At 37.8% G+C, this 13,176-nt stretch overlaps 3 protein-coding genes across 3 annotated transcripts in view; all 3 read left to right on the top strand.

Moving 5' to 3' along the window:
* The window catches only part of LOC112506328 (receptor-like protein 7), a 4,615-nt gene extending 1,057 nt beyond the window's left edge, over positions 1 to 3,558 (top strand). Inside the window, exon 2 of the mRNA XM_025110337.1 lies at positions 1,595 to 3,558. Coding sequence (XP_024966105.1) covers positions 1,595 to 3,558 — 1,964 coding nt within the window. The remainder of the gene's footprint in view (positions 1 to 1,594) is intronic.
* Positions 3,559 to 5,266: 1,708 nt separating this feature from the next.
* On the top strand, positions 5,267 to 6,400 carry LOC112506329 (receptor-like protein 6). The gene is made up of 2 exons (XM_025110338.1): positions 5,267 to 5,800; positions 5,864 to 6,400. Exons 1-2 carry the CDS (start codon positions 5,267 to 5,269, stop codon positions 6,398 to 6,400), a joined length of 1,071 nt encoding a protein of 356 aa, XP_024966106.1.
* Positions 6,401 to 6,423: 23 nt separating this feature from the next.
* LOC112506331 (receptor-like protein 9DC3) lies at positions 6,424 to 6,948 on the top strand. The gene has a single exon (XM_025110339.1). The coding sequence runs from the start codon at positions 6,424 to 6,426 to the stop codon at positions 6,946 to 6,948; it is 525 nt and encodes a 174-aa protein (XP_024966107.1).
* The last annotated feature ends 6,228 nt before the right edge of the window (positions 6,949 to 13,176 follow it).

The following is a 13,176-nucleotide window of genomic DNA, read 5'->3' on the forward strand; positions in this document are numbered from 1 at the left end:
ACATCGACGTATATATATATATATATATATATATATATATATATACAAACAACACATATACATACATACATACTTATTTTCTTGAATTTTATGTGTTATATTTTTATAATTAGGTATCGTGTATATATATATATGCATGTGTTATAAGTATATATATACCCGTTAGCCCGTGTAATATACATATATGTCAATAACGACGTTGTATGTGTTATATGTATATATATATATACCCATCGGTCAATTATATATACACATATATATATATATGTGTACTAGTTGCTAACCACGATTCGATGAATGAATATATGTTTAAACGTATATGTATWTGTGAATGTATATCATTTTCCCTCACGACGGGTATATATACTTATAACACATGCACATATTGCGGTTAGCAACCACAACATATATATATATATATATATATACACACATACACACAAACAACACAGGACATGCATACATACGATATCAACATATAAAAATATGTACATATAATACATAAAAAATGAGAAAATAGGAAAAATAAAAAAATCCCTCGCTGATCCCTCGCTGATTTGCGAGGGATCAGCGAGGGATTTTGTAGAAGAAATTTCCCTCGCAGATCAGCGAGGGAATAGCGAGGGAAAGTTTTTTTTGGTATTTCCCTCGCTGATCCCTCGCAGATCAGCGAGGGATCAGCGATGGAATGAGTTTTTTGGCAATTCCCTCGCTGATTCCTCGCAGATCAACGAGGGATCAGCGACGGAAAATTTCCCTCGCAGATCAGCGAGGGAATAGCGAGGGATTTAGTTTTTTGGGATTTCCCTCGCTGATCTGCGAGGGATATTTTCCCTCGCTGATGTTCGTCGCTGATACCTGTTTTTCTAGTAGTGATTCTTATGTAAAAGTCTTAAAATTGTCTTTTTTGATCCAAGAACAAAAAGTCTTCAACGAAATTGAAGACTAGTTGAAATGAGGCCAAGATTGTCGCAAAGGTGGATTGGATTGTCATCTAACCAAAAGAAGATCAATACAAGATAAAATCAAAAGTAGTATGACAAATGCTACTACTGGTAAGCCGAATTGGAGTGCAAACTTATCCAGCAGTTTGTCTCACCAACTCTACATACTCTTATCCTGGTATGACAATATGTTTGACATGTCAGACAAAGTAAGTTCTAAAGTACTATGTTATAANATATACATACACACAAACAACACAGGACATGCATACATACGATATCAACATATAAAAATATGTACATATAATACATAAAAAAATGAGAAAATAGGAAAAATAGAAAAATCCCTCGCTGATCCCTCGCTGATTTGCGAGGGATCAGCGAGGGATTTTGTAGAAGAAATTTCCCTCGCAGATCAGCGAGGGAAATAGCGTGGGAAAGTTTTTTTTGGTATTTCCCTCGCTATTTCCCTCGCTGATCTGCGAGGGAAATTTCTTCTACAAAAATCAGCGACGGAAAACTTCCCTCGCAGATCAGCGAGGGATTTAGTTTTTTGGGATTTCCCTCGCTGATCCCTCGCTGATCTGCGAGGGATATTTTCCCTCGCTGATGTTCGTCGCTGATACCTGTTTTTCTAGTAGTGTTCATAGGCCAGGTTCCTTCATTGTTAAGACTTTCTGAACTCAATCATTTGGAACTTAGTGGTATCCAATTTGAGAAGAAACGTATGCCTGATTGGCTTGGCAAACTGAAAAAGCTTAATAACTTGTATCTGAATCGTATGAACTTAGATGAAATCCCACCTCTTTTTTCAAACCTAACCAAACTTAGTCTTGTCATGATGGAAGATAATTCCATTCATGGTTCTATCCCATCTTCATTTATGAACCTGACCCAATTGAGAGTCATAAACCTTGCAGGAAATAAATTTCATGGACCAATTCCTAGCTCATTTTCCAACTTCAAACGTCTTCAACTGCTTTCTCTATTAAGGAATGATTTTAGGGTGGACTTGGATATGTTCGTAGGACTCAACCAACTCGATACTCTATATCTCTCGGGTAACAAAATATCATTTGTGGCCACCAGCAACTACACCAATGGCTCCCTACCAGAATTGAAAATCCTCGGGCTATCCTCGTGCGATTTGAAGAAATTCCCTGCCATTTTGCGGTTCAGACACAAATTGAATGTCTTATTTCTTAGTGACAACAAAATTGGTGGTCGCGTACCAGAGTGGATGTGGAACAAGAATCTTGAATCATTAGAGATAATCGACCTTGAAAGCAACTTCATCACTGGTTTTCATCAACATCAAAATTTTCTCCCATGGGGTCGTTTGAAATATTTCAGCATCGCGTATAATCAGCTACAAGGACGAGTACCAATTCCACCACGGACCATGGTTGTTTATGATGTATCAAATAACAATCTGCAAGGAGAAATACCACCTTTATTATGTGAATTGAACTCTCTTCTATTGCTGGATTTGTCTTCTAACAACATAAATGGAACTCTTCCTTCTTGTTTGGGCAGATTAAGCAATTCCTTGTTGGTGTTGGATCTTAAAGGGAACAACTTTCAAGGCACAATGATGAATACATTTACCCAAGGATGCATGCTGAGGAAGATTGATTTGAGCGAAAATCAAATTGTGGGTCAGGTATCAAAATCCTTGACAAATTGTATCAACTTAGAGTTTCTCTCTCTTGGAGATAACTCTTTTGATGATACCTTTCCATTTTGGTTGGGTACTCTTGTGGAGTTGCAAGTCCTCATGTTGGGGTCCAACAGATTTTATGGTGGAATTCAAGGTCCGACAATGGTTATCTCACAATTTCCCAAGTTGCGGATAATAGATCTCTCCAACAACGGTTTTGGTGGTCCACTACCCCATGAGTACTTCCAAAGTTGGAATGCAATGAAGTCGGTTTATGATGGCAAATCATCTTTTCTGCAATCAAGGTTTCCATTATTAACATTTGAATTGTCGATTCCATACAAGATGACAATAACAAGCAAAGGTGTTAAGAGAGAGTACCCCCGTATTTTGGACATATTCACTGTTATTGATCTCTCTTGTAACAATTTTGAAGGACAAATCCCACAATCACTCCAAGATCTTCGTGGACTTGAATCACTTAACCTTTCCAACAACTATCTTATTGGTGGTGTCTTGTCATCCTTGGGGAACCTAAAGAATCTTGAATCTCTAGATCTCTCCCGAAACGAGCTATCAGGAGAAATTCCTCATCAGTTGTTGCAGCTCGGATTCCTTGCCATTTTGAATTTGTCATTCAACCATCTTCATGGACGCATACCCCAAGGCGGACAATTCAATACATTTGAGAGTAACTCATACGAAGCGAATCCCGGATTGTGTGGAGAACCTTTATCCAACGACTGTCAAGATTCAAAGGCGTCAACACCTCCACAAACAAGCGAAAAGTCCGAGTCTTTCTTCCCAAGTGAAAGAGTTGATTGGATCGTGATATTCTCAGGAGTCGGAAGTGGGTTAGTAGTTGGGATTGTTATCGGGAACTTTTTGTATGCAAGGTACAGTGATTGGTTCAGTACGAGGAAGGACAAATGGGTAAGGCCACTCCGCAATTGAAACCAAATCCTTTAATAAATAAAAGCATTAATTTGCTTCTTTTAATTTTTAGTAGATGTACACCCTATCCTATATGATATATGATAGCAAATTCAAGTAACCATATATATGCGGTGAGGTAATGTTACTTTGTAAGTGTTTATCTGGGTAAGCGTTTGGTAAACTGTCACTAAGGCGTAAAATATTACTTATTTTTTTCCAAACATTAAACAATTATTTTCGTCAAAAATAACTAATTCAAAGTTCAAACTCTCAACAAGAAAACTCCTAATTAGTGATAAAAATAAAAATAAAATTGGTCACCAACAACCTAAAATTGGTCATTGAAGTCTTATAATGACCAAAATTTCAATGGTCACTTTTTGTCACTTGAGGTTTGTCACTGATTTTCAATAGTGACCAAATACAAAAATGGTTACTAATTATTGACAAGATTAAAGTGGTCATTGTATTTGTGACGACTAATTTAGTCACTAAATCGATAAAAGTCGTCACTAATAGTTCAAGATAACGGCTCCATTAATATACGTTAACTTCCATTAGTGACAAAAAAGTGGTCACTAATTAAGAAAATATGGAAAAAATGTCATTAATTTTTACTATAGTTGTTACTATAATATATTAAAACCTGTTGATTTGTGGTAAAGATACAAAAGCTTGCCCAACTTCTAGAAAAAAGGCCCATTTGCCAATCATCTATTCTACTGCATTCCATTCCCCACAAAACAAAACACGTATGAGGACAAACCCATTTACTTAAAATACAAGAGCATAACAATGCATCATTATTTCCCGTTGTTTGCTGTTGGTACATGACTTTTGCTCGCATATACAAAACACAAGTATGATACCATTATAAACCCTAAACTCTCTCCACATCATCTATTGTTGCTTTCGAAGGGGACCCATTGAATTAAATCAGGAAGAGGTTTTTGTAGTCCGATATATTGTGATTTCCTGCTCTTTAAATTACATGCGGTCTTCTTCGTCAACAAGCACGAGAACTAAATAATACTTCAATTCACGCTAAATTTGTTGTTAATATTGCGGTGTGTTAGCGTCAGTTCACTTAGAACGATTGGATGTGAGTAGTTGCTCTTTCTTGGGAACTCTTCCGGGATCAGTAGGCAACTTGATCCAACTTACATTTCTTAATCTTTATAACAACAGCTTCTGGGGACAAATTCCCTCTTTGGCCAGCCAGTCAAAACTCAGTTATTTGAAGCTTTCCTTCAATAAATTTGAGGGAAATAACCTCTCTGACTGGCTTGGTAAGCTTCCTAAACTCTCTTACTTGGACCTTACGGAAAACAATCTAAGTTGTGAGATCCCATCATCTATTGGGAATCAAATGCAACTTAAAGAACTTTACCTCAACTATAATAACATGGTTGGTCAAATACCATCCTCAATTATGAACCTAACACAGCTTACAGACCTAATCCTCGGGTATAATAAGTTCACAGGCTTCCTTCCCTCTTTAGAAAGCCTTTCAAACCTCACCGAATTGTTTCTTACCGGCAATAGTTTTGATAGATGGAAGCTACCCGATTGGCTTGGTAAGCTAAATAAGCTTACTTATTTGCAACTTGATGCTGTCAACCTATATGGTGAGATCCCATCCTCAATTTATAACTTGACACAAGTTGGAGAGTTAAGCTTGTCATGAAATCAAATTGAAGGTCCAATACCACCCTTTCCAAACACCATGACCAAAATAACATTATTAGACCTTACACAAAATCAATTGAAAGGCCCAATTCCAAGCTCATTGTCGACTCTCAAAAATCTGGAGATAGTTTTGTTGAGTGATAACAACATCAGTGGCATAGTGGAGGCTGATATTTTTCTCTCTCTCAAGAAACTGAAAGCTCTCTATCTAGGTGGAAACAAAATCACACTTTCATTCATTGATTACCACACCAGCGACACTCTACCAAAGTTTGAAATCTTATGGTTGGAGTCATGTAACTTAAAAGTTTTCCCGGACTTTTTACGCTTTCAAGATCAACTACAAGAATTGTCCCTTGACGACAATAAAATTGACGGGCCGATACCTGAATGGATGGGGAATACGAGCAAGGAAACATTACAGGCCCTTTCACTTTCTCAAAATTCCATAAGGGGTTTCGAGCAGCATTCGTCTGTTCTTCCTTGGGTTGGCTTACGGGAATTGGACCTGAGTCACAATATGCTGCAAGGATCCATCCCAATGCCACCACCAACCACCATGAACTTTTTGGTCTCAAACAATAAGTTGACCGGATAAATTCCACCATCCATATGTGGCTTGCAATTTCTCCAGGTGCTTGATTTATCATTCAACAACATTACTGGCTCCATTACTCCATGCATTGAGAGAATAGAGGAATCATTGTTAGTGTTGAATCTTAGAAGCAACGTTTTACGAGGAACCATTCCCAACACATTCACTAATGGAAGCAAGCTTCACATGATCAGTTTAAGCGAAAATCAATTGGAGGATCAGCTACCTAGATCATTGGAAAATTGTGCCTCACTCCAAATCCTAGACCTTGGAAATAACCATATAGAGGACATGTTCCCCTTCTGGTTAGAAAAACTTTCAGAGCTACAGGTTCTCATCCTCAAGTCTAACAAATTTCACGGTGCTATACCGATCCCAGAAAAAACCAACTCCAAGTTCCCAAAATTACGCATCATCGACCTCTCATATAATTCATTTTCTGGTGATTTGCCACATCGGTACTTCCAAGGGTGGTCAGCAATGAAAGATACGAAATCAGATGCAACATATATGCAAGCAAGGATTGATATTTGGGTGGAAAACTACGGTGGATTGGGAATTATTCATACTCAATGAAGTTAATCACCAAAGGTGTTAATATGGAGTATGAAAAGATTATAGACATCTTCATAGCAGTTGATCTCTCAAGTAACAAGTTCAGGGGTAAGATTCCAGAATCCATTCAAAGCCTTGGTGGTCTTCGGCTACTCAACCTTTCAAATAATGAGCTTTCTGGTGTCATCCCATCCTTTATGGGAAACCTGACACTTCTCGAGTCATTGGATCTTTCTAGAAACAAGCTTTCAGGAAAAATGCCTCGAGAGTTGACACAACTGAATTTCCTCGCGTTCTTAAATGTCTCGTACAACAACCTTACTGGGCACATACCACAAGGTCCACAGTTCAATACCTTTCTGAATACTTCTTACACGGGAAATTTAGCATTATGTGGAGACCCTCTATCGAAGAAATGTGAGAATTCAGAAGCATCAAAGCCTCCAGCACTTTCCCTCCACGAGGATACTGATTCGAACTTCCCAAATAGAGTTGATTGGGTTGTTATACTTTCAGGAGTTGGGAGTGGGCTAGTGATTGGGCTACTTATTGGCAACCATCTGACATAAAGGTTTTACAAGTGCATGCTCGAAAGATAGAGTGTAAAAGGTGACGAGAACATGTAACACCCCTAAAAATACATAAACCGAAATTCATTTACGAGAGCCCAAAGCATAAAATAAGATTTAACCAACAAAAGAAATAGTATGGCGGTTACAATCCGGCTAATCGAGATGATAAATAACAACCTATTAATCTAGAACATTCTAAATCTAGATTAAAGACGGGGGTTTCTATTAGTCTCCAAGAAGTCRCAACATCAAAACGGGACGCTCGAAAGTAACAAGCCTATAAATACAAAAGAGTCTTTCACGAACCAATGCTCCTCTCGACCCTTTAGAGCCCCACCACTAAAGGAACCTAAAAGTAAATAKAACAAGAAAGAGAGAGAGGGTTAGGCTTACGCCTAGTGAGTCCAAACAAGAGTTTACGTAAACATAAAGGAACATATATAAAAATGTACATGCAAATAGTTGACGTAACTTTAAACAGGAAAAGAGACAGTAAGACCTGAATAAYTCATAGTGGGACAATAAAACATCYGAAGATGACGGGGGAGACCCGATTTACCGTTGATTATGACAGACACAAAGTAAGTCATAGATCCACGTTATAGARCATCACTTACAGGTATAATACCATCGACATCAACCTAAACCAGTCATATAGTCGGCCGTRATCATAAGCTCTTTACCTCGGTAATTACATAATAATCACAATGCCTATTAYCGAGTGAAAATGAGAGGATGATTTGGTGATTWCATAATAATCACARTGCCTATCACCAACTTACACCATCCTTCCCACGAATAAAATAAAACGGTATACATGCACTATATAAATATAAATAAAGACGTAGTATCGCACGATATATATATATATATATATATATAGAAAATGAGTCATAAATAATACGTGGGAGAGTCGAGACATCCGAAGATGACCTCGGAAGTTACATAATAATCACAATGCCTACTTCCGAGTGGGGTGTGAGAAGATGATTTGGACATTACATAGTAATCACAATGCYTATTTCCAACTTACACCATCCTTCACACAAGCATAATWAAACAACTTMTWTATCTACAAAACCTTCACATTCGGGTGACGTATTAAATGCATTAGTATAAACATACGACCACTTGTACATCACTCACATATTAGCATGAGTCCTAAATCGAAAGGACGTTTCCATTTTACCAATAATAAACTCCAAACAATGAAATATGAGGGTTTATAAAGCTTTAGGTCCAAACTCACTTTGACGYAAGTATTTTACCAAGCAAGCAAACGCCTAGAGACAAGGTATAAGACAAGCATAACCCATAATTTCGATTAGTATAAAGCTTCTAAMAGAGAAGGGGTTGGATGAACTCACGAGTAGGATTTAGACTATTGCTTGCYGATGATGTTGTTGAGYGAGGCGACGAAGGACAGCACTGCACTGGTCTGYTGTCCGGGCAAAGAAGACGGAGAAACAGCRGCTTTCGGTCYGCYGTTTGCTGCTGCTGTTTTGGCGATAAAAAGGAGAAAAACAGCGGTTTCCGGCCAACATTTGTTGCTGCTGTCGAGAGGAAAGACGYGCAGTCTTGCTGCTGCTGCCGAAACGCGCACGRCTGCGCTTGAAGCTGCTGTTGGACGAGAAAACGCAGGCAGCTGTTCGYTGTTTGCTGYCGTTGCTRTCCKAGAAAACGCAGGCARGCAGCTGTTCGYTGCATGCTGYCGTTRCTCCGGCGACGGTGGTTTGTCCACACTTCCTCCGAACCGCCTGGTYTAAGAGAGGTTGAGGGAAATCTTCCTTCAGTTCCAGCAAAGGAGATGTGTTGACTCCTCCCTTTTCCTTCTTTTCTTTCCCCTTTTCGAAGCTACTGACCCCCCCCCTTTTTTCTGATTGAGATCCTAAATCTCATCCATTACATGGAGGTCATGGTCCTCCATGGAAAAGGAAAGACCTCTAGGAAGAGAAAAAGTGAGACATAGAGTAGGATAGCATGCAGGTACTCCTCCCTATTTTCTATTAAACTAAACTCCTAAGATATACAAAAGGATTTCCTGACACAACACTTAATATATATATATATATATATAATATATATGTACTTATACTCCTATACCTTAAAGTAGAAGAAAAAAAAGATTTACATAATGTAAAGAGTTTTGTAAATATAGACAAATTAAGAAAAGAGACGCGGACCTTGAATAAATCTTTAAATTTTATTTTTCGCGCATAGAGTTGGGAAAGAAATTTCTGGGTGTTACAATTCTTCCCACCTTTGATCAAATTTCTTCCTCGAAATTTTTTTTTTTTTCTGCATCACGCGAAGAGGTGAGGATAACGCCTTTTCAAGTCTTCTTCCGCTTCCTATGTCACGTTTGATCCTCGATGGTGTTTCCACTTCACCTTGACCATGACAACCTCTCGGTGCCTCAAAACCTTGGTTTTGTTTTCTAAGATGGCTTCCGGTTCCTCCACGCATTGGTTGTTCTTATCAATACTAATTTCCGAAAGTGGTACAACGTTTTCTTCTTCCGCCAAGCACTTACGAAGGTAGCACACATGAAATGTATTATGTATTCCGGCCATCTCTGGTGGTAGTTCTAATTTATAAGCCTGAAGTCCCACCCTAGCCAGGACCTTAAACGGTCCGAGGAAACGAGGATTCAGCTTCCCACGCTTTCCAAAACGAATGATACCTTTCCGGAGGATACTTTTAGCATAACGCGATCGCCCACTTGGAATACTATAGGTCGGCTCCTCTTATCTGCGTAACTCTTTTGTCGATTTTAGGGTGACTTTAAGCGTTCTCGAATATTCTTTACTTTGTCGGCCGTCTCTTACACGATCTCGGGACCGGCGAATTGTTTCTCACCCGCTTCTAACCAACATACCGGCATCCTACATTTTCGTCCATATAAGGCCTCGAAAGGTGCCCTCCCGATACTGGAATGATAACTATTGTTGTAGGCGAATTCAACTAGGGGTAGGTGATAATCCCAATTCCCGCCAAAGTCGATAACACACGATCTGAGCATATCCTCGAGGGTTTGAATGGTCCGTTCACTTTGACCATCGGTTTGAGGATGAAAAGAAAAAAAATTCCCTGAATTTATATATGCTCCTACAAGTTCTACAAATCGTATTCTTCAAAGTTAATTGAAATTTTACTCAACTATCCAAACTTAAACCCCTTTTTTTTAACTTGGATATCCAATCCGCTATACGAACCGACTAATCCCAGGGCGACCATCTGCTTTGCAGATGACCTGGAGTCACTGCATTTGAACCTCCGTGGCCACAAAGGGATTTTTATTCTTCCTTGGATTTGAACTTAGGACCTCCTGATACTTTTGACCTTTGGAGCCAAGCTCAAACGAATCAGGCACCACCCTTGTGGTTCCAAGCTTAAACTTATCCTCCATGATAGAAATCCTAACATGAATTCCTTTTTATATTCATCAATAATTCAAGATAAAGACTCCTTTTCTTCTCTAGTTCTACAGCATATGTCTCGGCCAAGTTTTTACTTTACCTCCATGGAACGATAGCTTCACTCCTCAGATGCTATAATTTGTTTACACCCTATAATGACCAAACCAACTCAGGTACTCCTCTCATATTATTTTCTTTGATAATAACCGATGACTATCAGGTGTTTCGCTATAATGATATGCAACCTACCCCTAAGTGATAAGTTGGTAATCAGCTAAAACTCATGGGTTTGAAGCTCCTTTTCCTTGGCTGACTAAGAAAAAAAAACAAAAGCTAGCAACTTTCGTTGTCTTATAGATGACCCAATATCTAGCCGATACATGTTTCGAGTTTCACCCATGCATACTTTTATATCACTCAATTCAAAACCCTAAACATGTTAATGTCAATTGCACTCTAAGAGAAACTACTGGATTGACCCTATGAAATGAAGGCCCATTAACTTAGTAGCAACCAAGAAGAGTTTTGCCCAATGAAACCTCTAGGACCCTAAGGTCATGAGTTTTGAGTCTCTTTGAAGACATGAATGTGAGTTTCTTTGTCTGACTGTCCAAAGGAAATTGATTAACTACATTTGTTAATCCTCCAAAAAGTTCACTATGTTATCCAACCACAAACAAGCTAGCATCCCTCCTAATATCCGCACACCAGCCATTGCAGAGTATGAAATCAATCGTTCATTAGGTGTTCATACTTCTTACGTAGTTGTGCTCCATGTATAACTAGAATTTGCTTATAAAGACCCTTCATTAAGAAGCTTGTGTCACATTATGGTGCTGATAACCTCATCTATTGAGCAATGTAATCCAAGAATATATTAAGCATGCCGACCTTGTTCTGTGTATGCAGGATGATGCATCGATTGCTTAAATTATCATGATAAAAACAGAACAGTTCGTCACTGTCGTTGTTACACATCAAAATTATGGCTTCCAAGTTCCAACTACTACCTTCAAATTCTAAATTCATTCACAATTCTATGTATCTCTTTACTCTTATAATATCAATAACTAGTAACTGAGAATCCTTCACTCGTCTGACTCTTATTTAGCTTGTTTCTTGTATGATCTTCATTTTTCGTTTTTTTTTTAACATATTTCATATGGTTCTCCATCCACCCTTTGTTTACCATAATTTAACGAAATTATAATCCTCCATTTCCCTGCCAATATCTTCTTGACACTAAGACAACCAAGAACATGCTGATAAAGAGCAAGTAGATGTTTTTTTTTTCTCATGCAAACGACATGTACCAGATACACATGATCAATTGGTTAAATCATAAAATTGAGAGTATTCTCTGGTGCTATAACTCATAAAACAAACTGTTTGATACAAAATAAGTAAAGAATTTAAATTCGTATACCGGTTGCTAACTATGGATTTCATTAAAAGAACTTGCTATAAAATCATGCCACCTCATTATAACTTACAAACATATTCATCTTAATACACAAAATGTATTATATTCATCAAGTAGAAACAAAACCCTAATTCACTACAAAAGCTAAACCTTTTCATTAATGTGTGTGCGTGGCATCGTCTCTGTGACTCACTGCTAGCTCAAACTTTATGTGATATGTAATGGTAGCTGTTATAAGTTCATGGACAGAATATGGAACAATATGATATATGTGTACAGAGAGAGATTAGACCATGAAGAAACAGGCAACCATGATAGTTACTTGCTGACTATACTGGCAACCTCTCAACTGCCCCGAAATTCATGCATTAATTCATCATCTCTAAAGTCTTGTCAATAGCACTGACAAGTTCCCGATAATACTATACTTGTCTTCTAATGCATCTACTAGACCATAAGCAAATCATGTTTTGCTTGTACTTATCCTCACATCATTTGCACATGGATAATCTCCGAATTATCAATTTGATTATATATTTCCAGTACCTTTAAATTATGAGTTGTCTCGTCGTAATGCATCGGATCTTATATTTTTGTAATCTTATGCAAGTGAAAAATCCCAAAATTTTCATTGATCATGAACACTTACAATCTTACATTCTCCACGAAATACAACTTTTACATTCCAAGTCTAGACAATCCTCCATGTAGTGTTTTTAGCTTCAAGCCAAGCTTGATCATATGCCTCTTTGATGTCATCATGATGATATAATATATGATTCTAGTACCTTGAACATCCAACCCATTCCATTTATAGGATAATCTCTTAACTTTAATCAACTATATATACACAAACAAGTCTCCTTTAAATTTTCATATAATGCCTTAAACATCTTCTAGAGTACTATGGGCGTATGCAGGAGAGTGACGGAGAGTTAGGATAGGGAAAAAAAAGAAATGCGGGATCAACATAATACGGTACCGACACAATCATAATTCTGTAATAACAGTGAGTTCAAGTACGCTTATGTAACAACTTACTCAAAATAACATTAGCTAAGTGGAATTTTGAATAGGTTATACATAAGAAACCTCCACACCATCGCTACAATTCATGAATTATGCAACTCCTTTGACTCTAAAGTTCCCTTATCCTAAAGTTCTACCCACAACACACAAAGTGACTCTTATAATTTCAGCTTAAGTCTAGGCGTCATATTCCTTACCTAGTTCGCTTAAGCTAGAGCTCTGATACCAACTTGTAACACCCCTAAAAATACATAAACCAAAATTCATTTACGAGAGCCCAAAGCATAAAATAAGATTTAACCAACAAAAGAAATAGTATGGCGGTTACAATCCGGCTAATCGAGATGATAAATA

The sequence above is a fragment of the Cynara cardunculus genome (genome assembly GCF_001531365.2).
Source record: "Cynara cardunculus var. scolymus isolate 2C chromosome LG 2, CcrdV1, whole genome shotgun sequence".
Classification (NCBI taxonomy): domain Eukaryota; kingdom Viridiplantae; phylum Streptophyta; class Magnoliopsida; order Asterales; family Asteraceae; genus Cynara; species Cynara cardunculus.

Bases quoted from the DNA above. Each gene is read 5' to 3' on its own strand.
- LOC112506329 (XM_025110338.1), top strand. From the start codon at position 5,267: ATGACCAAAATAACATTATTAGACCTTACACAAAATCAATTGAAAGGC. The intron at 5,801-5,863 runs GTCTCAAACAAT...CAATTTCTCCAG, and splicing joins CAACCACCATGAACTTTTTG to GTGCTTGATTTATCATTCAA.
- LOC112506331 (XM_025110339.1), top strand. From the start codon at position 6,424: ATGGAGTATGAAAAGATTATAGACATCTTCATAGCAGTTGATCTCTCA.